Consider the following 22,708-nt stretch of genomic DNA (forward strand, 5'->3'; position numbering starts at 1 on the left):
AATGCAAGTGTAATTTTTTTAAATAATGCACTTTCTTTAGAAAGAGACATTTAAGCTGCTGGTCTCATGTACAACATGGCTATGTACATGTTAGAGAATGCAGTACACTTTTCTGAAAACACCACGTAATGGCTTTGCGGTGTACTGTCCATTTCACCACAAGTGGTGGCGCTTCTACGTGTCTTCCCTTGCAACTCCAGCAGCTGAGTCCAAGTCTCTGGGCTAAAAAACTAGGACCAACTAATACCTTTAGATTCAGTGTAAGAATATAATGTTTTAAATAGTAAAAATAAAATTACATCTTTATAAAATGAAAGAAAAAACTTGGATTGCAGCTCCTGTCTCTTATACACATCTAGATGTGTATAAGAGACAGGGATAGAATGGCTTGTAATGGCTGGGTTTTTCTATTACTTTTAATTGATTTATATATTTAGGTATATTTATTGCAAAAAAGAATCGCACAAACTCAACAGTCTATTGCAGCATAAGCTGAATTGAGAGACTGAAAAATTATTACAAATATTGGCCATTAAAAATTTACGAATCATTATTAAAATAGAGCAATATTAAATATTAAAATTTACATTAATACCTTGAAAATTACAAAGACGTATTACATATTAAAAATTCAAGAGAAATTAAACAATTGAGTCTCTAAAATTATATGTACAATTTCATCATAAAAAAAAAAATAAATAAATAAAAAAAAAAAAAAACGCAATCAATCAATCTACAGATTTTATGTGCTTATTTTGCATACCTTGACGCAGGGTTCCCGGAACGCCGCCCTCAGCGGCGAGTGCGAAGCACAACTCAGGCTCAAAAGTGGAACGTGAATTTGGATATGGTTTTGTAGTCAGATTTGCGAGAAAAACTTCAGCTACCCGTATTTATCGACTGAGACGTCAGTGGAAGCTGTGTAATTTGTATGGCAAGGAGATTGAGCAACCCTTCATTCATATTAAGGGAATTTACGCCCAGAAACTTTGTAGTTATTAATATTTTGGTTATGATAGAAAATATTCATTTTTTGGTGACGTCACACTCGCGTTAGTTAGCATGCATACGTCATAAGGTAGATACGTCACCTTTTCCTAGTAAGGCAAACTTTCCCGGCGTGCTTTTTTCACGGATAAACAAACACCACTGCTTTGCACATGGATGCCTTGCCCAAGCCAGGGCTACAAGAACTGCATTGTTAGATGCATTGTATAATACTTAAATAAGGTACCTCTGCAAATGAATTATTCTTAGTTATTATTTTTTTCTTTTTTTAATTTATTTCTTCCGAAAGTTTCTCAAAGCATCATTTGCATCCCCTCTTGGAAAGAGGGATTCGAAAATCTCCATATCTTCGCTAATTAAATTAATCACCGTAATTTAGCTTACACTTATGAATTTAGGGAGCACTTAAAATGTGAAATAATCATTTCACTACCCGACAAACTTCGAAATTTATTCATTCATTAGGCCTACATAATAGTTTCATATTGCTGTACTATATACTCCAACATTACTGGCGCATGGTAACAACCAACTGACTGCAAACCATTTCCGGTCACACATTACTCTCCATAACACAGCACCCCCTAGTTCCGTCACCTCTGGGTCAAATTCTATATTTTTAGTATGTGGTGTAATTTTATTTATGTTCAGTGCAAGAAGCTTAAATTTTATTTTTAATGGTGTAAGTATTTATATTATTTTTATCTTTTATATTGTATTTATTGGATTTATATTGTTACAGTTATTATTACTATTGTTATCATTACTACTCCATGCTGGTACTACTATGTCTGTTGTTGCTTCTACTGCTACTGCTACTGCTGCTGCTACAGGTTTGATTGTAATGTAAAGTTAAATCGATACTGTAGGAGTAAAACAATGAGGACCGACTCATTAAAGCTGAGTATCTGGGTGTTGTTCAAGCCAAGCTTACGACGTACCCCGAAAACACACCTTGGGTCCACACGCTTCACGAGCCTGTTCTTGCAGGGAACATCACATCATATGTTTATGCAAATTTGAAAGGTTACAATTCTACTACTGATGTAAATGCTTTTTGCTTGCCTAAGCAATTGTATATTATATAATGTAATATATCAATATTAATGATAATATATACTAATGATATATAAACTTGTCATTTTGTTCCTGTTTTAGGGATGTATTGCCACTATTCTCTGTAAGGGAACTAAAAATGATGGCTGGATTCCCATCAACAAGAACTTGTGGTAGGTAAATTAAGTTGCTATGAGTAAAAACCTAGATAATAGGGAGATTTTGCAACCTTGCGAAACAGTCACTAATATGTCCTTTTCATTATCGTCATCCGTGCCTCAATCATTAGTGACAATATGTTGTACGAGCTGAATATGATCCTTGCTTCTTGCAAAAGGCATGAATTGCCTATCGTTGTGACAGTGCTGTAGATTAAGGGTTGTCTAAAAATTTGATGACATAATCCTTATCATTTTTTGTAAGCTTGCAAAAACTCTCTAATAACGAAATCAGGAACATAAACATTCATTTAGATTAGAAACAATTACAGAACTTGTTTATGAATGAATTATTTTAAAGGAATCAAATATCTTTTTTTAAACTTCATTATTTTTTTTTCAAACAATTTAATTTTTTTTTTTTCAAACAGGTCCATATCATTTGTGCTTGCTCTGTCCAGTATGGCATTCCTTCTTCTCATCTTTTGTTACTGGACAATTGATGTTGTCCACTGGTGGTCAGGTGCTCCATTCTTTTATGCAGGTAAAAAGAAAAATCTACTCTTTCATATGAAGAATGACCTCAAGTACATGTTAAACTCTGTCACATTATCCAATGCTTTGATGTTCCAAAACCCTAAGCTGTGTATCGGTATTCAACAAGATGCCAGCCATACATTCAGCCAGTCAAAATATGCCTAATCATAATTTACAATGGGATCCCCCCCCCCACAATTTAACAATAATATGTATACTAAGCGTGAAGGTGGTGCTTTCCTACAATTGCCGTCTTGTGGAGTACTGTAGTACACAACTCAACATTGCTTCGTCACCTAGTTAGCACTGTTAGTATTGTTGTAATACCTCTATGGTAAAAATGCACTTGGGCACAACAATAAATGATTTATAATTACAATCCCCTCAGACCACCACCGACAATCGTCACATCTCAAGTGCTCACAGAGAATTGAGGTAGATTTCAAGCTGATGATCCAGTGGTGGCACCAGTATTTGCCCGATGGGGGGTCTGAAGTCCCCGAATGGTGGGCCCATGTCCCCGATGAAAAAGGCGGGCATGATCAGGCATCACTCAAAATCTCTTGAAAGTGTTCCGGGGGGATGAAGCCCCTGAAAAATATGACAATTTAAAGGCATATTTAATCGGTTTTAGGGTCTACTAATATGTAAAAGATACATACATTTTGTTTCTCCCCAACGAATTGTGGTTTCGTCGCCCCCTCCCCCCGCTGGTACCACCCTAGTGATGGTTGTACGACACAGTACATGCCAAACTTAAGTCATCAACTTCCTGTGAAAAAAATAAAAACAATAAATTTTTTTGCTGATTTAATACAAAAAGTTTAAATTGATTATTCACTAATAAGGGTCATGAAATGGAAATCATTCTTGAGCTACCACATGCATCTATTAATAATTGGTAAAAAGATTTTTTTTTCTCATAATTTGAATTCTCAATGTAGATTTTGCTCTATACAAATACTATATTTAAATGGGTAATTCATACTATTAAAAACCATTAATACATGTATGTTCTTTGTATAATCAACAGGAATGAACTCAATTTTCCTGTACATTGGTCATGAAGTTTTTTCCGGCTACTTCCCATTTTCTTGGAAACCCTTTGTTGGGAATCACGCTGAGTACCTTGCAATGAGTCTGATTGGAGCATCAATCTGGGTGTTAATTGCATTCTACCTCTTTAAGGTTAACTTCTTCCTGAAGATCTAGGCCTAAATCTGTAAATTGTTTTTTATAAATAAAATATACCACCTATTATTTGTCACTGGCGCTTAAAGATTAAAAGTTAGTGGTTAAAGAGATAAGTTTTAAGGAGGGTCATTGAATGCATCAGTACCGGAAGTTGATTGAAGTTTAGGTGAAAGGGAGTTCCATAATTTCGGACTGACAAAAAAAAATAATGTTGGCCAGTATGGTCATTTAGCATTCTAGGAACAGATAACCTGATTAAGTTTGACTGTCTTCTAGAGTGTACTGTTGTGAGATGGATGAATGAATGATAAATTTAATATAAAAATACTAGCATTATAAAATATAAAAAGGAAAATGAGAGTAGAACTATTTTTAATATTAAAGCATTTTAGAGTGGTTACGACTGAGACGTGGATCAGGGGGAACTGATCCTACTCCTGTCGGGCAAACATGGACCCTCTTCGCCCAAAGCTGTGATGAGGTTGTCAAACTAAAAATGTTAATTTACCAATCAAAAGCTATTGTGATTGCCAATTCCTAAAAATATTGTGGTTTATAAGCACAAATATGGGCAATCCTAAACCATAAAAATCTATTTATAATAATCGTAACTCTCACTTTTAAATGTACTGTATACATAGTTTTGTTGATAATACAGTATATTTAATTTTTTTTATTTTTATAAAAAATAATAATAATAATAATAATTAAAATAATAATAATAATAATAATAACAATAATAATAATAATAATAATAATAATATTATTATTATTATTATTATTATTATTATTATTATTATTATTATTATTAAATAGTAATAATAATAATAATAATAATAAAAACTTGAAATTACCTACTACACCCTATAGTGTATTCAAGGAAAATTGTGTTTTAAGTGCAAATTTAGATATTTATTTTGTATAATTTAAAAAATCTTTTGGTAAAGAATAAGATAAAATTTAGATTCCATAAACATGTTGGACATTAAAACGATTGTTAAATGACAAAATATTTTTTTTATGGAAATTTGTTTCTGTAAAATATTTCCTATAGTTTAAATAACTTAAAAGAACAATCTCTCTCTTTAGAAAAATAATCGTGTTCCCTTTTATATATATTGATGTGCACTGGACTTCTTTCATATAATTTTTAAAAGGGTGAATTATTATTTGTTAGATAATTCGCTTGGTATAATTATTAGGAAAAAGTTTCCAAGAAGTTAAACCGAGTAACTGTAAGTAAATGTATTGTCTGCTTGTACAATACTGTGTACGGATGGGTTAAGTTTTTAAAAATGTATTTTCAGTAATATTAAAAGGTTGCTCATTGTGAGTGCTTGCTTCTTTTTGAATTTTAAAGTTACTAAATTAATTTAGTTAAACACATATCATCAATGTTTTTTTAACAATTTAAAATATACCTGTTAACACCTATTTAGATGTTTGCCACTTAATTAGCGTATTAGCCTCCCCAAATGAGCGAAGCTCCGGGAGGGCTATTGTTTTTGCCTATGTTCCTACTCATGTTGTCGTTGGCATCGTTGTTGTTGTCATTGTCATCGCTGTCGTTGTTGGTCATTTGTTTGTTACCACGATAACTAAAGTTTGGAAAGTCTGATTGGTTTAAAACTTGCCAATATGCAAGATGGTACTGTAATAAGATGATGGAGCCTATTGTTTTTGGTACGTATATGAATATGCTATTTGCTCATTTGCATAATTAATATTTCAATAATTAGGTAGTTTAGGCTAGTTACCGCGATAACTAAAGTTTGGTAAGTTAGATTGGTTTAAAACTTGGAAAAATGGAAGGCTGTAATAAGAAGACGGAGCCTATTGTTTTTTTGGTACGTGTGTGAATACGCTAATTGTTCATTTGCATAATTACTATTTCACTAATCAGGTAATTTAGGATAGTTACCATGATAACTAAAGTTTGGTAAGTCTGATTGGTTTCAAACTTGAAAGAATGCAAGATGGTAATAAAAAGATGCAAGTCTTGTTTTTGGAGTGTGTAAATATGCTACTTGCTCATTTGCATAATTAGTATTTCACTAATCAGGAAATTTATGCTAAATGCCATCATGATTTACCCCCCCCCCTTCCACCCAAAAAAAAAAGTAAGTGAAATTGTAGTATTTGTTCATGATGTTGTCATTGTTGCTGTTGTAGTAAATTGTTTGCTACCACAGTAGCTAAAGTTTGGTAAGTCGGATTGGTTTCAAATTCCTACTGATCAATTTTCAGAGAAAAATCACTGTGGGGAGGCTATGCTATTTTTGTGCAGCATAAGAGCATTTCTACTTATACTTCTCATGGTGTTAAATTAGTGGTTACATGTAAAAAAAAACATGCACATTGCACCACTTTTCTACTAAAAGTTTTGTTTCAGTTGAAAAGCACACCACTGTAAGAGTGGCAAGAAAATATAACTGTCAGGGTAATACACATTCACCCAACAAATGACACACAGGAAGTGTTGTATATTGAGTGCTTTTTGTTCTGATTTGTGCTGTGGAATAACATTTTTATATGTTGACATCCAATTTTAATTATTGCATTGCATATATTAACATTATTTGTAGACCTGTATTGTAATGATATATTATCTTGTAAAGCCACACGATGTTAAGCCTTAAAATTCTTAGAACATTTGTAGAAGTTCAGAAAAAAAACTGATAAATTATATTTGCATTGTTAATTGTACATAAGCCTATATAATTACATTATGCCAATAATGCAACACAGTACAGTAATTACATATTTATACTTGCAATACAACAAATTTTACTGTGAATATTTTAGATAAAAAACCAATGGCAGAATGTTGTACTTCTATATATAAAAAAAATGTTGAATAAATCTGCTCATGGAAAAATGTGCTTTGTGAATTCTGAATGTCTACCAGAGCTCGTCACTTGTTAATTGAACAAACAACACAAAAACGACAGATACTAATACACTATTCATTTTAGGGGAAATGTTAGGACAATTTCTGGGAAATGAACCGTGTAACTGTTAATGAACTTTCCAGCTACTAATAAAATAATCCCACTCGCATGCAATGGTTATTTGAGGAGCGGACGCTTGCCGGCGGGTTTGAACCAGGGTCTTAAGGACAAGAAGCAATAACCTCGGGAACAGTCATCTGGATTTTCAATTTTAATTGAAAGGTACTAGAATTAGTAATGTGATAAGATAACTATAAATTACATACATTTAAAAGTAATGTACCGTACTGTGTAACAAAAAAGAAAAAATGTTATACAGTTTTGTCTGGTTTCCAATACATTGCTACATGCTCTCACCGTCACCGACAGCTTTTGACGGCACTGATTGGTGGTCGGTCGAATCGGGGAGCCTTCCCGATTGCTTCGGTAACAATTGCAGTTTCAACTGCAATTGTTAAAAAAAACAAAAAAAAAACGCTAATTGTTAAAAAATTGTTTTAAAAAACGTAACGAAAAGTTCAGCAATTTTATGTAAACCATGCGTTATCATCAGAATAGAATAGTTGTAGGTGTATACCTCGTTTGCTATATTCCATTTGAAGGATTTATGATCACTAATGTTGTTTTACTTCTCTTTTGAATTAACAGTTTAGTAGAATTTCACATTAGAAGAAAATTTGAAAAAAAAGTCCGTTGATTTTTTTGTTAGTGTTTAGAGAGAAAGCCTTGTAACAATCAAAAGATATGATTCACTGGAATGGATCATGTATTAAAAATAGGGGCCGCTTTGTTCAAATTTATCTAAGGAAGGAGTGAAGGGGCAATATAATATGTAATATAGAGTAATATAATTGAGTGGTACCAACATTTGTTCTCCCCAATCTCTTAATCAAACCAGGGAACAGTTAAATTACAATATAAATAAATTAAATTTAATAAAAACGTAATTTAACTGTTCACTGATCGAACAAACTTATTCTGTCTCTTATACACATCTAGATGTGTATAAGAGACAGTTCCTCCTGAGATCATATATATTGGTATATTTGGTATGACCTGTCTCTTATACACATCTAGATGTGTATAAGAGACAGCCTATATATATATTCTTAAGAAATTTATATTATTGATTTTTTCCACTTAAAACAATTGTAGAATGGGGTAGTGGGTTCTCGGTTATTTTTAATGGTGGGAAAATTTCATATTGAGTGTTTGTATGCTCACTTTGGAAAAAAAACAAAAACAAAACCCTAACGACTAATTGATCGTATTCGTTGCAGAAATGATGCACTGTTAATATGATAGCCATATAAGACGGCCTTGTCTTGAATTTCTGTTCTACCGAAACTAAACGGTAAATAATGCAGGCTTTGGAATGAAAGAGGAAAATCTTCAGTTGATGTTATTCATGGTTTAAAGTACCGTTCGATATTCCTGATATTGTCGACGCATAGAGTACATACATCGTTGCAAAAATGATGCTTTGTCATTACGATAGCCAAATAAGACGGTCTTGCCTCGAATTGTTGTGCTACCGAAAATAAACGGTAAATAATTCAGTCTTTTGGAATGGAAGTGGAAGTTCTTTAGTTGATGTATTCATGGTTTAAAATACCATCCGTTCTTGATAAATTGTTGGCGCGCGCATGGTATACGTTCTTAACTTACCGTACTCGCGCGAATAAGCGCCCCTCTCGAATAACCGCCCCTCCTAACGTGAAAATTTCTTTAAGCGCCCCGTTTGAATAATATCATAAGCAAGTCAATAATCTAATCAATCCTGGGACTGTGGTTGTTGGCATGATTTGAGCTGCAGAGTGGAAATGCATTCTTCTTAGGTCAATATCAAAATGAGGATATTTCTCTTGGACTGATGAGAGCTCCGATCCCTGGACAGACAGTATATTTCCAACTTTACTCTTTTTACATATTTGTCTATGCCTAGTCCTACTCCTCTTTTTCTTTTCCCGACCTTTAGCACATTCTCTGAGTTTTCAAGAAAAAATACAATGATCCTGCCATCCTGCTAATCTCAATCGGCCGATGGCCAACAAGCTAACCACTACCCACCATTACTAATTGCATCTGCTATTTTGCTGTTATGTAAATATCCACGCATTCTTGTCATGAGCCATGTTCTCTGGAGGATTATCTTTTCCGCCTAACCACCATTCGTAATGTCCTTATATAATCTTTTTTCATTCAAAAAGTGCCTCTTGAATTTAATAATTTCCCATAAGAACCCCTCGAGTTTCAACTAAGCCTATTTCCAAAAGCGCCCCCTCAATTTTCACTCTGTTTTCATAAGCGCCCCGTTTAAATAAGCGCCCTGTTTGAATTAACGCCCATCTGAAAGTGCAAACAATATTTTAAGCGCCCGGGCACTTGTTCGCGCGAGTACGGGTTACACATTTTTGAAGTGGGTTAGGTCTCGTTCTCTGATGGTGATGGTCTCTCTGTAGCCTAAGAAGAGTGCGAATTGTTGATTTGTTTTGGGTGGCTTGTGTTGAAAGTGCGCGTGTTGTGATATCTGTAGTAGGTAAACTGCTGTGCTTAATCGTATCCTATATCTTTATGGTGATGTTTATGTCTAAAACATACGGTTGCTACTGATGTCACGTAGTAAAACTCTTTGTTCCTATTACAGTTATGCCTATACAAGTAGTGCTTGTCAGCAAATATTTAGTGGGCAATGGAGCAGATAACATCATTATATAGTAAATGAAACAGTGATCACGAAAGCTGATGGTTGTAGAAATGTCTGTGTAAAGTTGCAATTGTATTTGGCTTAACTGCGAAGAGAATTATTTATCTATGTTGTCGAGAGTTTGTAGTGATTTGGAGTAGGCGTTGTCAACCATTTAGGCCTATCAGTATTGAGCACCGGTTATCTTTACAGATAGCATTAGAAGAGCAAAGTACTAGAGGAAAATTCAATCTAGTTTTAGATACAGCGACTACGCATAATATATGAATTACACAGGCATATTAACAGTAAACCATGCGGTTGTTGATCAAGAGGTGGCTGTTTATCCTGATGTTTATAACTCCAGGTAAGACTTTACCCAGTCAATTATTATTTTGATCATATGCCGGCCTTTAATGTTAGGCTATATTCCTCCTGAGATCATATATATAGGTATATTTGGTATGACAATGGGCGAATTTCTTTGTATTTCCGGTAGATAGGTAAAGATGTTTAACAAGTCGTTTATATGTAAAAGTTATTGAAATGGAAATGTCATAACATATTAGCAAGTCGTTATTGAATATTAAATTAGATTAGGGATCAGGTGGAGAACCACTTCATATTGCATTTTATTTGTTATTTTATTTATTTTTTTCCAAACTAGTATACCGTATCGGAAAGATTGTTTTAGGTCTGTATTGGTTATACAGTATAATATTCGCGCCATCACGTATAAATGTTTTGTTCTAATAATACACAGGCCCGGGGATGCTGATTGAACCATCGACAGCAATATCAGACGAGAAGGATGTCCTGGGCATTCACCAAATTACATTTGATACCGCTCACGTTAGTATGATATCGAATTTGCAATATGATGCAGAGGTTTGGGCCCAGACAAGCGAGTGCTTTGAGGTATGCATATTGTTACAGAATGTTAGCGTTAGAGGTACTAAAGTTGAATGCACATGGCTATTAGGCTTGAATATTTAAAATTCTATTAGAAAAAAGAACATTCAATACTTTTGATTTTTTTCACATCATCGTATATAATTTAATTTGGCCTTATTTTACTGATGTAAGACTATTTTTTATTTAATGCAATGTAATGGTTACTGTATGCTTATTGCATAAGAGGAAATGAAACGATGAATGAGACATACAAACAGATCAGATAAGTACATGGCATCAACCCATAAAACAACAAACGGCCACATAATGCTAACAAATAAAATTTAAACAGAAAAATAGAGAAAATCCAATCAGAATGACAAAATAAACTAAATATCCATTGGAAACAATTTCAATATCTATAGGCTATCTTGATTTACACTGTATGGGTAGGCCTACTATTTATTTACAACCGTACGCCCATTGTGTAATAGAGTGTACCTCACGGTCAATTGAATCTGTTCAACCATGAAACCTCCCGACCTAATTGGTATGACACTCGCCTTGACAGTGAGAGGTCGCAGGTTCGATCCCGTCAGGCATTTTATTACACAATGTAGGAAATTTTTTATTATTATATATAGGACATATTTGAATTTTCATTTCAGTGCGAATTTCTGTTTATTGTGGATTTACCTGCATCATTCTCGATCGATTTCTATGCTGATACAAGATATCCTATGCTACTTCAAATTAGAAGCAGTAGTACCGATTTTTCAAATACAACTAACAGGTACACTATATATACTTTGTTTTTAGGCCGATATTTGACTTGCATAAGTGTTAATTCTCTTCTAAAAGCGAAACAACACGATAAATTGCAATAATGTGAAAGTTCACCTGAGGTAGTATTATTCTGTTCGTGCCGGACATGAGTCTCTTACAATTATATTTTGGTGTAATTGTAAATTCTCTAATTTCAGTTTACTAAAGTACCATTTTGGAGAAAATGGGGGCTATAACGTATCGGTAGAGAACGTTGAGAACCAGTTAACATTGACTGTTGATGTTATAAACAAACCAGAATTTAGTGCAACACGTAAGTACTTAATATAATATATCGACCGTGCCACAACGAACTGCTTGGGGACATTACTGGCATGAATGTTCATTTGGTTCATTTTTGTTCAGACTCATCAATTGGATTATAGACGGTGCCTGATAATCAATAAGACAATGTGTGATTTTTTAAATGCAAGCGTATATATGCTCAATTTCCTCAGTCTAACAAAACTTTTTAATTTTGTCAAGCAAAACATTTGATCGTGAAATGCCCGGATTAACCATTTTTACGACGAATCCTCTTGCAAATTTTCTTTATTGTTTTTTTTTTTTTTTTTTTTTTTTTTTTTTTTTTTTAATAATGAAGTGAGTTTTTATTTCTAATCTTATTTTTGTGACTTTCTTTGACATCCTGGTTGATGGTTTCCCCCATCCCTTTCACAGTGGCCCATTGAATTTATTATCAATAATAACAGTATTATTATTTGAAGTGTTAAATATGCCATCAATAATATCGTTATTAATGATCATATATCACAATAATGTCTACAGTTTCCATTAGACGATGTTATATTAGTAGGCATATTTATTCAGATGACTAATTTGTTGTTTTTGTTTTCAGCCATTTTTGTGGCGATTGGAATATATGCTGGTCTCGCATGTCTGTATATTTTACTAAAGCAGGCCATTAGGTAAGTTTCAATATTAATAATACATATGCAAAATTTATTTAAAAAATGATGTAATCCAAACATTCAAGCATTTTACAAAACAATTAAATGCATTTGTTTAGGTAAACCAATTAATTAATCAATCAATCAATCAATAAATTAGTCAGTCAATTAATCAGTCACTCAGTCAATCATAATCAGTCGTAGAAAAGCCTCTGAAAATCATAAATATACTGAGTATATATATAGTCCTATAACTTGTATGCGTTTCATTGATTATAATGGAGACAAAGTAATATAATAATTGTGTTTCAGGCGCGAGTGGATAAGCAAGATATGCTGTTGCTGTGCGTCATATTCTCTGAACAACAATGTAAGTTTTGTCCGAATGTTTGCATGGCGAAGTAATTTTATTTTAAATATTTGTAGTACAGCACGCAGATAGGTCTGAAAAGAACTGTTGTTCTACGTTTCTACTTTTCTATTGAGTTGCTTCAATCGTCATCAGGAGAATATTATACCAATAATAATACATACATGTACAGCAACTAGTTTCTAACGCTAGTTTTCATCTTATATTTATGTGATTAACTTGCTCTTGATATCTAGATTTTTACTAACATCAAATTTTGATAACCATGTTTTAAGCATTACCTATGGTTAACCCTTATTGTCATTTTATCTTTGCCAATGCTCACATTGAAAGAAATGCTAATATTTTTGGTTATAGGCGTCTCTTTCCTTACAGGACCTTGGATCGACATCAGAAGGGCCATCTGATACACAAAGTATCAATAAAGAGAAAAAGACAAATTCAAAGAAAAGATTGAAATCGTTGGATACATTTAGAGGGTAAGGGCAAACATGAAATTTTATCTGACACTTGGATCGGACCCCTCTTTCCGGCTTGTTAGACCCCTTATTGGCACATTTTCAGTTGTCTGAAACTATTTTTGATACGCATATTGAATTAAATTCTGAATCTAAATCTCAAGAAAAGTCATGATTCCATTCTTTATTTGTGTTTAATAGCAGACAAAATGACTTGTTTTTTCTTGATATAGATTTTCGTTAGTGGTAATGATCTTTGTTAATTATGGAGGTGGACGTTACTGGTATTTTGAGCACAGTATATGGAATGGTTAGTAAAGTACCGTACTTCAGTCTAAAATGTAAATCATTTCTTTCAACATTCTCTTGTATTATAAATTTGTACGCACTAGCAGTGAAATTACACTGTTACCTGGCACAAGCAACATCTTTTCTCTAACTATTCTATAAATTCAACATTATTGACAAATAATAATATTAGTAATAATAATAATAATAATAATAATAATAATAATAATAATAATAATAATAATAATAATAATAACAATATGTGTATAAAATAATTAAAATACTAAAAAGATACAAAAGTTATTTGTAATATATTTTTATTAATTTCATTTTTTCAAGGTTTAACAGTAGCCGATCTTGTTTTTCCTTGGTAAGTATTAACTATAGCGTATCTTTATCGTTCATCTGGAATTTCTGAATTTACTTATTGGATCATTCCGTAACTATAGTTGTTTTGTTTTTCCCAAAAAAGGTTTATATTCATTATGGGCACTTCAATAATTCTATCCCAGCATTCTCTGCGATCGAAAGGTGTAACCAGATGGGAACTGTTCAAGAAGATTCTCCGACGTACTGTCATTTTATTCCTGTTGGGTTTATTTTTAAACACTGCTGGAGGTATGTGGACCGTAATTTACATATTATGATCCAAATATATATTTGTTTGTAAGCGACAGATTGGTATATCATGGAAAACAGTATTCGACCAATCACTTTACATTATCTGTTATATTTATATCAGGTGACATATTCGGCTGAAATTACACTCTACGTTTGTTGGTTAACATTTTTGCCTCTCTCTCTAAATTACATCCAATTCTATTTCGTACCTTCTCAAAGACCTGCGCTCAGCTTTTTGCCGTTCAAATCTTCTCATCTCTACGTCCTGCCCGCCCTATGGAAGTGATGTGGCTATTAATTATTCTCATTATTCCTCCGGGGTGTAATGCCAGTATCTCAACCAAGATGTATATTAGTGTTTAGGTATTCTCAGCTTTGGGACACGCCTGCCTCCATTGCCCTTTTCCCAGTTTCTTAAACTATGTTGAATTCGGTGTGTCTGTCAGTGAAATTGAATATTAACTAAAAATTACATCTAATAGCGTAGAGTATTCATACCTCTATGAAGAGATAATCTTAACACACATATTTTAAAACTATTTTTTAGGTCATAATGATTTACAATACATAAGGATCCCAGGAGTTCTACAGCGTTTCAGTATATCATATTTTTTCGTTGCAACATTGGAACTATTTTTCGGAAAAACTCCAAAAGTAAAAGGCATCGTTTTACAAGTACGTACGGGTACAGTATTCAGCCTATATATTGCCTAAGCACCTGAGTTAACAGTGAAAATGGTACAGGTATATGCTTTACAGAAAATTATGACAAAAATTTTATTTTGTACGAGTTGTGTAAGTCTGCTACTGGAAACACGGCCTATAATCTCAAATCTAAGTTTATTGCATGCCAAAAGTCACATGACGTATGTATAATTTACTACTGATGATGATGGTCTTGATGGCGGTGGTGGTGGTGATCGATGATAGGATGGAATATGTCCATGTTCAAGCCAATCTTCAAGCCGAAAGATGTTAAAAAACTTGAGAAATGTGATTTTGGTGACAAGTTGAAAAGAAACTGGAAAGGTCGATTGTAGAATTAATGGGAAGGGTTGTCACGAAACGGAATTGTGTCAGAAACATAAAATAGTCAAAATAATTACTATTATGACATTCTGTATATGATGGTGACTATTTGTTTTCCTGTAGAACCGTTGGTATGGTTATGTCTTTGATGTGTTTGACTATTGGGTTGAGTGGCTGGTTATCATGGCACTGGTTGTAACGCATACGTGTCTCACCTTCCTGCTACCTGTTCCTGGATGTCCTACGTAAGTTATATTAATATCCTCATTTTCTGTATTATATTCATTACAATATATGAGCACCCATATTATTATTATTAATAAAGTTAAATGTAAAGGTAGTCCCGTATTCATTACTGAAAGTAGGCAAATGTGATGTGACATCGTAGTATTAGGGATATTATCATTTTAATCATTATAATAATTATAGATATTATAATGTACTAATAATATATTATTTTATTATTTTTACCCCAGGGCTTATTTAGGACCGGGAGGAACTATGATTTATGGAATAAACAACACTGTTAGTATGTGCACAGGTGGCGCTGCAGGATATATTGATAAATGGTTCTTTGGAGAAGATCACATCTATCAGTACCCAACGTGTCAAGTAATATCGCATTTTAGTTACATATTTTTAAATAATAACTCAATGGTGGCGCCAGGCTCATGCCCGCCTGGGGTACAATGTCTCCGTTGGGGGAAGTAGATGTCCCCGACGTAAAGGTCTATGTATACCCATAGAGAAAGAAAATAATAATAATATAATTTTCTATCCCTATGGTATACCCGTCTTATTATCCTCCCCAAAGGAGCGAAGCTACAGGGCCGGAGGCATTATTTTTTACCCATGTTCTTTTTCATATTGCTGTTGTTGTTGGGTAAATTGTTTTTTAACCACGATTGCTAAAGTTTGGTTTGGTAAAATCATGGAGGTATTATTGTACGATGGTAATAAAAATAGGGAGCCTATTGTTTTTGGCACGTGTATGAATATGCTAATTGCTCATTTGCATAATTAATATTTTACTATTATCAGGAAATTAAGGCTAGTACATGATAACTAAAGTTCGGTAAATCTGATTAATTTAAACCATTACACAATGCAATATGGTAATATAGCGACGTACCGTAGTCTATTTTGTACCTGTAGGAATATGCTATTTGCTCATTTTCATAAAAAATATTTCAATAATCAGGAACTTTTTGCTAGTTACTATCATAATTCCCATAAAACCTTGTGATTTAGTTTAAATTGTAATATTTCTTCATGTTGTTTTCGTTGGTGTGGTAAATTTCTTGTTACCATGATTTACCGTGCTCGAATAAGCGCCGCGGCGCAACATTTTTGGAGGCTGCAGTTCGGCGCTTATAAATAGATATTGCCGTGGCGCTTTCCATGCCCGTTCCAATGTTGTTACCTATTTCACGTATTCTCGTAGTCTACTTCTGTATGGCCTATCATAGGTCTTCGTAAAGACACGTTTATAAGGAAATGCTTGTGTCTTCATTGTTTTATTTCTTAATTTTAACACTGTATACATTATATGTAAAACCCTGTTTCATTACACACAGGGTAATATTATATACTCTCGATTAAGCGCCGCTACGCTTAAAGAAAAAAATCACGTTTGGTGCGGCGCTTATTCGAGCATAGGTAAGTGTAAAAGGAACATTTTCAGTTTAATTCTGGTTGTGGCCAGTACTTGACTAGAAATGCTCCTTTTAAACTAAATCATGGGAACAAAAAATTTACCAACGACAACAACATGAGATAATATTACAATTTAAACAAAATTAACATCCCAGAACTCCTTAGAGGTGGTCCAGGGGGCGAATCATCCTGAAATATAGTGTTTCGAAAGGCTCTTTTTTATTCGATTTTTGAGTTTCAGACTTTCAGACTTTCATAGATTTGTTATTCCCCGACGAATTGTGCTTTTTTACGTCGACGACGGAGAGGAGGGCGGGGAGCTGGTCCCCGGCCCCTCATTAGCATTCTCTGAAATAATTTCAATTAGTTTATTTATACAATTGGAATGTTTCTCAGCACGCAGAAGCGAATCAGAAGTCGTTAGTCTTTACGTCACTGTAGTGGCCTATGTACAGTATTCCCGACTTATTTTATTTCATTTATATCGAAATGAAAACACTACAGCCACGTGATATTTACACAATTTAATTAGCGTGACAATATCAACATCGAAGAATAACACTCGTAAAATTTAAACTTATTAAAGCATAGCAGACCAATAAAAGGATAATTATACAGACGTTTTCGGCTAAAGGCAGACTTACAGAATACTATGACGTAATCGGACGACTCTGCAACATACTTAATATATAAGCCTATGTGTATAATACTGTTGCGTTTATATATACTATATTTACACTGTAGGCCTGCTGTAAATAAATATATAGGCCTGTAATATGATATATACAATAATACAGTATAATGTAATAATAATAAAAATAATAATAATAATAATAATAATAATAATAATAATAATAATAATAATAATATTAATAATAATAATAATAATAAAAATAATAATAATAATAATAATAATAATAATAATATTAATAATAATAATAATAAATAATAATAATAATAATAATAATAATAATAGTAATAATAATATTAATAATAATAATAATAATAATAATAATAATAATAATAATAATAATAATAATAATGTCGTTCTTATAAAGCGGTTAATGCCTTTACAAAGCCTCTAAGCGCTTCACATTACTACCACCAACACATTGAACACCAAATTAAATTATTAAATTAAATTATATTATTATTCCATAATATTGCGGCAGTTGTGTTGGAACCTACCAGTATACCCACTTGTACTCCTTGGTGGAGAGGGGCAACCGTAGATAAAGTGCCTTGCCCAAGGACACAAGCGATTTGCACAGCGAGTGTTTCGAAATACAAAATATATACAAATAACATTGTTGTTGTGTTTATTTGAATATTGAATAGTCAGTCAGTTCACATTATTGGTTTACTATGATAAACGTGTTGATTTAATCATTTAACTGGTTTGTGTATTTAATTGTGATAGGTTATCTATGGCACAGGTGCCTATGATCCGGAGGGAATGCTGGGATCAATCAATTCGATCTTTATGACGTTTCTGGGACTGCAGGTAAATGATCTTGGATTGTGATAGGCCTACAGATACCAGATTTTTAATCAACATAGAATGCGTAAACTATCCTATTATCTTATCAAACAGATACATTGGCAATGATATGTTAATTTTTATGCAATATTAATATTTATAGTATGTAATACTAATGCCATTAACATTTATAATATGTATATGATCTTCTTGATTTTGATCAACCTCATGTCGTATTTCATACACATAAAAATGAAATTGCATTAAAGCTTATGGTATTTATAGTCAAGAGAAAAATAAAGCAAAACAAATAAAAAAAATTCACACGTCTAATTATTGCTTTTAGGCTGGGAAGATTGTCCTACTTTACCCTGGAGATCGCCAGCGGATAATACGATTAGTTATCTGGGGCATCATTACGGTACGTAAGCCTCACTTCAAAAGCATAGGCCTATATCAAACCTTCGTAGGATTAGACAATTTATGATAATTTAATAACGTGTCCTGCAATAGGCATACTTATGTGTAATGCATTATTAAAATATAAAATGTCGTTACTTGTATTTAAAGGGTGTAATTGGAACCATATTGTGCAAAGCATCAAAAGAGGATGGATGGATTCCTGTCAACAAAAATTTATGGTAAAATTTGCCCTAAAATTCTAATAGTTGAATAAATAAATAAATAAATATATATTTTTTTTTTTTACTTGTCAAAAAATATATATTCACCTTTATATATATATTTTTTTTTGGGAGGGGGAGATTTTTCTCATATGTCAGAAACACTGACAAAATACTTTATTTAAAAATCCATATTGATCTTTTGTTCATAATTTTTCTCACATGTATGTTTATAGGTCTCTATCGTATGTTTTTGCTCTCGCTGGGATGGCGTTCATATTGCTGGCACTTTTTTATTACGTTATAGATGTTGCCCACTGGTATTCTGGAAACCCGTTCTTCTATCCTGGTACGGTAATTCTATCCTGGTACGGTAATGTAAACTCACGCTAGGCCTAGATACATTACATTGTGTTTATCTATATCACATCTATGATCTCATGGTAGGCTAAGGTCCTGGTATTTGCATTAGGTCTAACCTTAAACCCTAGCAGACAGCTTTTCTTTTGTAGTTGGTCAAGTACAACAGAAACAATTGTCTGATCCGAACTTAATAATATTAGTTAATCCTCATTTTATAAGTGTATTATATGGCGGTATTTAAAGCGTAGACATTACTATCTTGTTAGAAATCTTAATACATTAAGTTTTATTTTTTTATTATAGTTTGGAATATTTTAGGTCGACTAACCGCCATCCAACATCGCCCTATTAACTTTTATATCTTGTTAGAAATCTTAATACATTAAGTTTTTTTTTTTTTATTATTAATACCAGTATTTGTTTTAAATACTAGTATTTGTAATAATTCTTTATGTTTTTTTTTTTGTATTTCTATTATTATATTGTATTGTATTTGGTATTATTATGTTCAGATCGTCTGCGTAATCACACTAGGAGCATTATTGTATGTATGTATGTATGTATGTATGTATGTATGTATGTGCGTATGTGTGTGTGTATGTATGTGCGTATGTGTGTGTGTATGTATGTATGTATGTATGTATGTATGTATGTATGTATGTATGTAATTAGATTTATATAGCGCGTAACACCGGGGTCTCTATGCGCTGATACAACAGAAAGCAAAAAATAACATAATATAATATATCTTATATACTTGTTTACAATTTCAAAACTATGTTAGGGGATGTGATCTCTCTTTCCCTTTCCTAGTACGTCAATGTGGGTGATAATAATTATATTAATTATATGTTGAAAGCGTCTGTGTAATCAGGAGCATAATGTATGTATGTATGTAATTAGATTTATATAGCGCGTAACACCGGGGTTTCTATGCGCTGATACAACAGAAAGCAAAAAATAATATAATATAATATATCTTATATACTTGTTTACAATTTAAAAACTATGTTAAGGGATGGGATCTCTCTTTCCCCTTTCCTGGTACGTCAATTTGGGTGATAATAATTATATTAATTATTAATTGTAATGATAGCTTCTGACATACGCCTTTAAGAACACCATTGTTTTTTTCATCTTGCAGGCATGAATTCGATACTGATCTACGTTTGTCATGAAGTGTTTTATAGCTATTTTCCATTGTCGTGGGCACCATACAAAGGCAACCACGCTGAATACCTGGCGATGTCACTACTTGGTGTGTCTATTTGGGTCATAGTTGCTTACTACTTTTACACTATTAAGTTTTTTCTTAAGATTTAATGTGGCCTACTGGATGAGAATGCATGGCTAGATGTGTTTGTTGTTTCATTTTGCAGGTGATGTTATCTCTTCTAAAAATTCATGCAGTGTATATTGCTGAAGTTATGAAATGCTTGCGCAAGTCTATGTTATGCACACCTACAAACATTTTAGAGCAGGTGGCGAGGGGGTTGGGGGATTGCCAGTCATAAAATGAATATACAATTTTGATTTTGACAGTAAATATGCGCGTCTCTTCCCCTGATTTGCTGCTAGTTTATTGCAATAGCCCATTAAAGTAAGTACTTGTATCCCACCAGACCTTTATTGTGACATTCATGTCATTAGGCAGTGTGTTTTAATATATAATATTAGTCATATATTTGATACCTTTGTGTGAAAAATTTATATCCAGTGACCTGGTGTACACATGTGATGTATGTACGTTGGTAGTGTAAATAAGCTATTGATCAATATCCGAACACTTGAAGAAGAAAGAACTGTTACTGAGCTCGAACAACATGTACATAGCATTGAATGTATGGATTAATTTAATTATAAGTTATACATTATACTGTAAAAAAAAACCAAAAAAACAAAAACAAAACCCGTTTTACTTAGCTTAATACTTACATATTAGGAGCGGTTGACGTAATTGTTGCGTTTCGGTCTCAAGGTCAGGGGTTCGAATCTTCGCTATGCATTTCGCTTGTGTTCTTGGACAAGGCACTTTACCTACGTTTGTCTCTACCCGGTTCACTACTGGGGAGGAAAAGGAACTAGCCACTCTACCACACAATGCCTAGGTGTAAGTACGATGGGCCAACAGCTCATTCCCCTGCGTTCAGTAATGAATACGGGACTACCTTTACCTTTGATAATAATATTAACATAAGGTGATAGGAAACAAAAATTTGTTAGAATAGTTTCCTTTTTCCAACGGCTTGCTCTTTTTAACGATGGTCAGAATTGGGCACCATGTTCTAACTTTTAAGTAAACGAATTGGGTATAGATACAAAACAGCTAGGTAGATGAAGGTAAAGGAAATGAAAACTTGTTAACAGAAGGTTTTTCTTTTTTCAACGGCTTGCTCTTTTTAACAATTGTCATATTTTGGCACCATGTTCTAACTATTAAATAAACGAATTGTGTATAAATGCAAAACAAAATCGACCAGTAGTTGATATTATACTAAATTCAATTCAATGTAAATCTTTATTCGACGACAATGATATAATAGATAAACTAAAAAATACGGACAGTGGTACATTGTTGGTGAAATGGAAACATTTTAATACTTTTCCTCTGACCTATGCTGTACTCCTAAATAACAGACACAAGTCAATGGACCATTCCGCTAAGCCCCGCCCCGTGGATATTGTTGTAAAGCTCCCATAAATCGACAGTAGCGCAGGTCTCACGAGAGCCCTAGTATCCGGATCGGGAGCTAACCATTAGCGCTAACCGTTAGCACCTGCGTGAGAACGCCCGATCGGTTAGCGCTAACCGTTAGCGGTATCCGGATACGCTAACGGTTAGCAAGCGCTATCGGTTAGCAAGTTGAGGGCGTTTCTATCATCAACCAATCACACGTACGCGTCTACAATTTCTAGTTTCTTGTTATCCAGTGATTCGATCATCATGTTGTTGGTATCCGGATCGGGATTTTCTCGCATGGACGCACGGCAGCTAACGGTTAGCAGGATCCGGATCCTGCTAACCGTTAGTTGCCGTGTGAGAACATAGCCAGTGTAAAAATATACGCAAACACGTGCGTTTGTGGGACAACACGTGTGTTTGCAGAACACGCGCGTATTCATGGCACTGTTCTGATTGGTTAGTTGTGATGTTTGATTGACACTCCGGAATGGTCGATTGAAACTAATTACAAATTAAGGTATACTTAACAGAAATTACGTAAACAGTGAGCTAAAGTTATATTATTTAAAATTCTGAGTAGGCCTAATTTGTTAAAAGATGGCCCTTGGATTTAGATTTAAAATTTTTACTTTAAACTACTAAAATAGAGTGAAATGATAATTTCAAAACAGTGGAGTACAATGATTACTATTTAAAATTTGGATTTAAAAAAAAAATCGTTAGAGTTGTTGAGACTGAGAAAGTGCTGTGAAATGCCTAGAAAATTATGTTACAACACACATTTTTATTTACATAATTACGAGTAGGCCTACATGCACACTATAGAGTGCAAGACACTAAAGTAATTGTATCATTCATAATATTGCTTACGAATAGCCTAAATGCCGGGCACTCAGTGCATTGTGAATGCTTGGAAA

General features: G+C 33.3%; 2 protein-coding genes across 3 annotated transcripts; both read left to right on the plus strand.

Moving 5' to 3' along the window:
- The first annotated feature begins 128 nt into the window (after positions 1 to 128).
- Positions 129 to 4,634, plus strand: LOC117103607 (heparan-alpha-glucosaminide N-acetyltransferase-like). Its single transcript, XM_033244185.1, has 4 exons — positions 129 to 260; positions 2,167 to 2,237; positions 2,654 to 2,766; positions 3,793 to 4,634. Exons 1-4 carry the CDS (start codon positions 129 to 131, stop codon positions 3,969 to 3,971), a joined length of 495 nt encoding a protein of 164 aa, XP_033100076.1. The 3' UTR covers positions 3,972 to 4,634.
- Positions 4,635 to 9,567: 4,933 nt separating this feature from the next.
- On the plus strand, positions 9,568 to 21,580 carry LOC117103616 (heparan-alpha-glucosaminide N-acetyltransferase-like). Of its 2 annotated transcripts, none has more exons than XM_033244196.1 (18): positions 9,568 to 9,957; positions 10,354 to 10,508; positions 11,153 to 11,277; positions 11,468 to 11,583; positions 12,169 to 12,238; positions 12,533 to 12,590; positions 12,948 to 13,069; positions 13,282 to 13,358; positions 13,676 to 13,706; positions 13,809 to 13,954; positions 14,505 to 14,632; positions 15,110 to 15,231; positions 15,463 to 15,598; positions 18,063 to 18,146; positions 18,469 to 18,543; positions 18,693 to 18,763; positions 18,982 to 19,094; positions 20,253 to 21,580. In XM_033244196.1, exons 1-18 carry the CDS (start codon positions 9,906 to 9,908, stop codon positions 20,429 to 20,431), a joined length of 1,860 nt encoding a protein of 619 aa, XP_033100087.1. In that variant the 5' UTR covers positions 9,568 to 9,905; the 3' UTR covers positions 20,432 to 21,580. The 2 variants fall into 2 exon arrangements, with proteins under 2 accessions (XP_033100087.1, XP_033100089.1); XM_033244198.1 differs by having other exon boundaries at positions 9,569 to 9,957; positions 12,966 to 13,069.
- The last annotated feature ends 1,128 nt before the right edge of the window (positions 21,581 to 22,708 follow it).

This window comes from Anneissia japonica, unplaced genomic scaffold (assembly GCF_011630105.1).
Source record: "Anneissia japonica isolate Jap-2015-1 unplaced genomic scaffold, ASM1163010v1 scaffold287895_len483588_cov180, whole genome shotgun sequence".
Taxonomy (NCBI): domain Eukaryota; kingdom Metazoa; phylum Echinodermata; class Crinoidea; order Comatulida; family Comatulidae; genus Anneissia; species Anneissia japonica.

What these genes read in the sequence shown, in the direction of transcription:
- LOC117103616 (XM_033244196.1), top strand. Translation starts at nt 9,906, where the DNA reads ATGCGGTTGTTGATCAAGAGGTGGCTGTTTATCCTGATGTTTATAACT. An exon ending in TCGTTGGATACATTTAGAGG is followed by an intron (nt 13,070 to 13,281) that starts GTAAGGGCAAAC and finishes TTCTTGATATAG; the next exon opens with ATTTTCGTTAGTGGTAATGA. An exon ending in ATTTTTAAACACTGCTGGAG is followed by an intron (nt 13,955 to 14,504) that starts GTATGTGGACCG and finishes ACTATTTTTTAG; the next exon opens with GTCATAATGATTTACAATAC.
- LOC117103607 (XM_033244185.1), top strand. Translation starts at nt 129, where the DNA reads ATGGCTTTGCGGTGTACTGTCCATTTCACCACAAGTGGTGGCGCTTCT. An exon ending in CCCATCAACAAGAACTTGTG is followed by an intron (nt 2,238 to 2,653) that starts GTAGGTAAATTA and finishes TTTTTCAAACAG; the next exon opens with GTCCATATCATTTGTGCTTG. An exon ending in TGCTCCATTCTTTTATGCAG is followed by an intron (nt 2,767 to 3,792) that starts GTAAAAAGAAAA and finishes TATAATCAACAG; the next exon opens with GAATGAACTCAATTTTCCTG.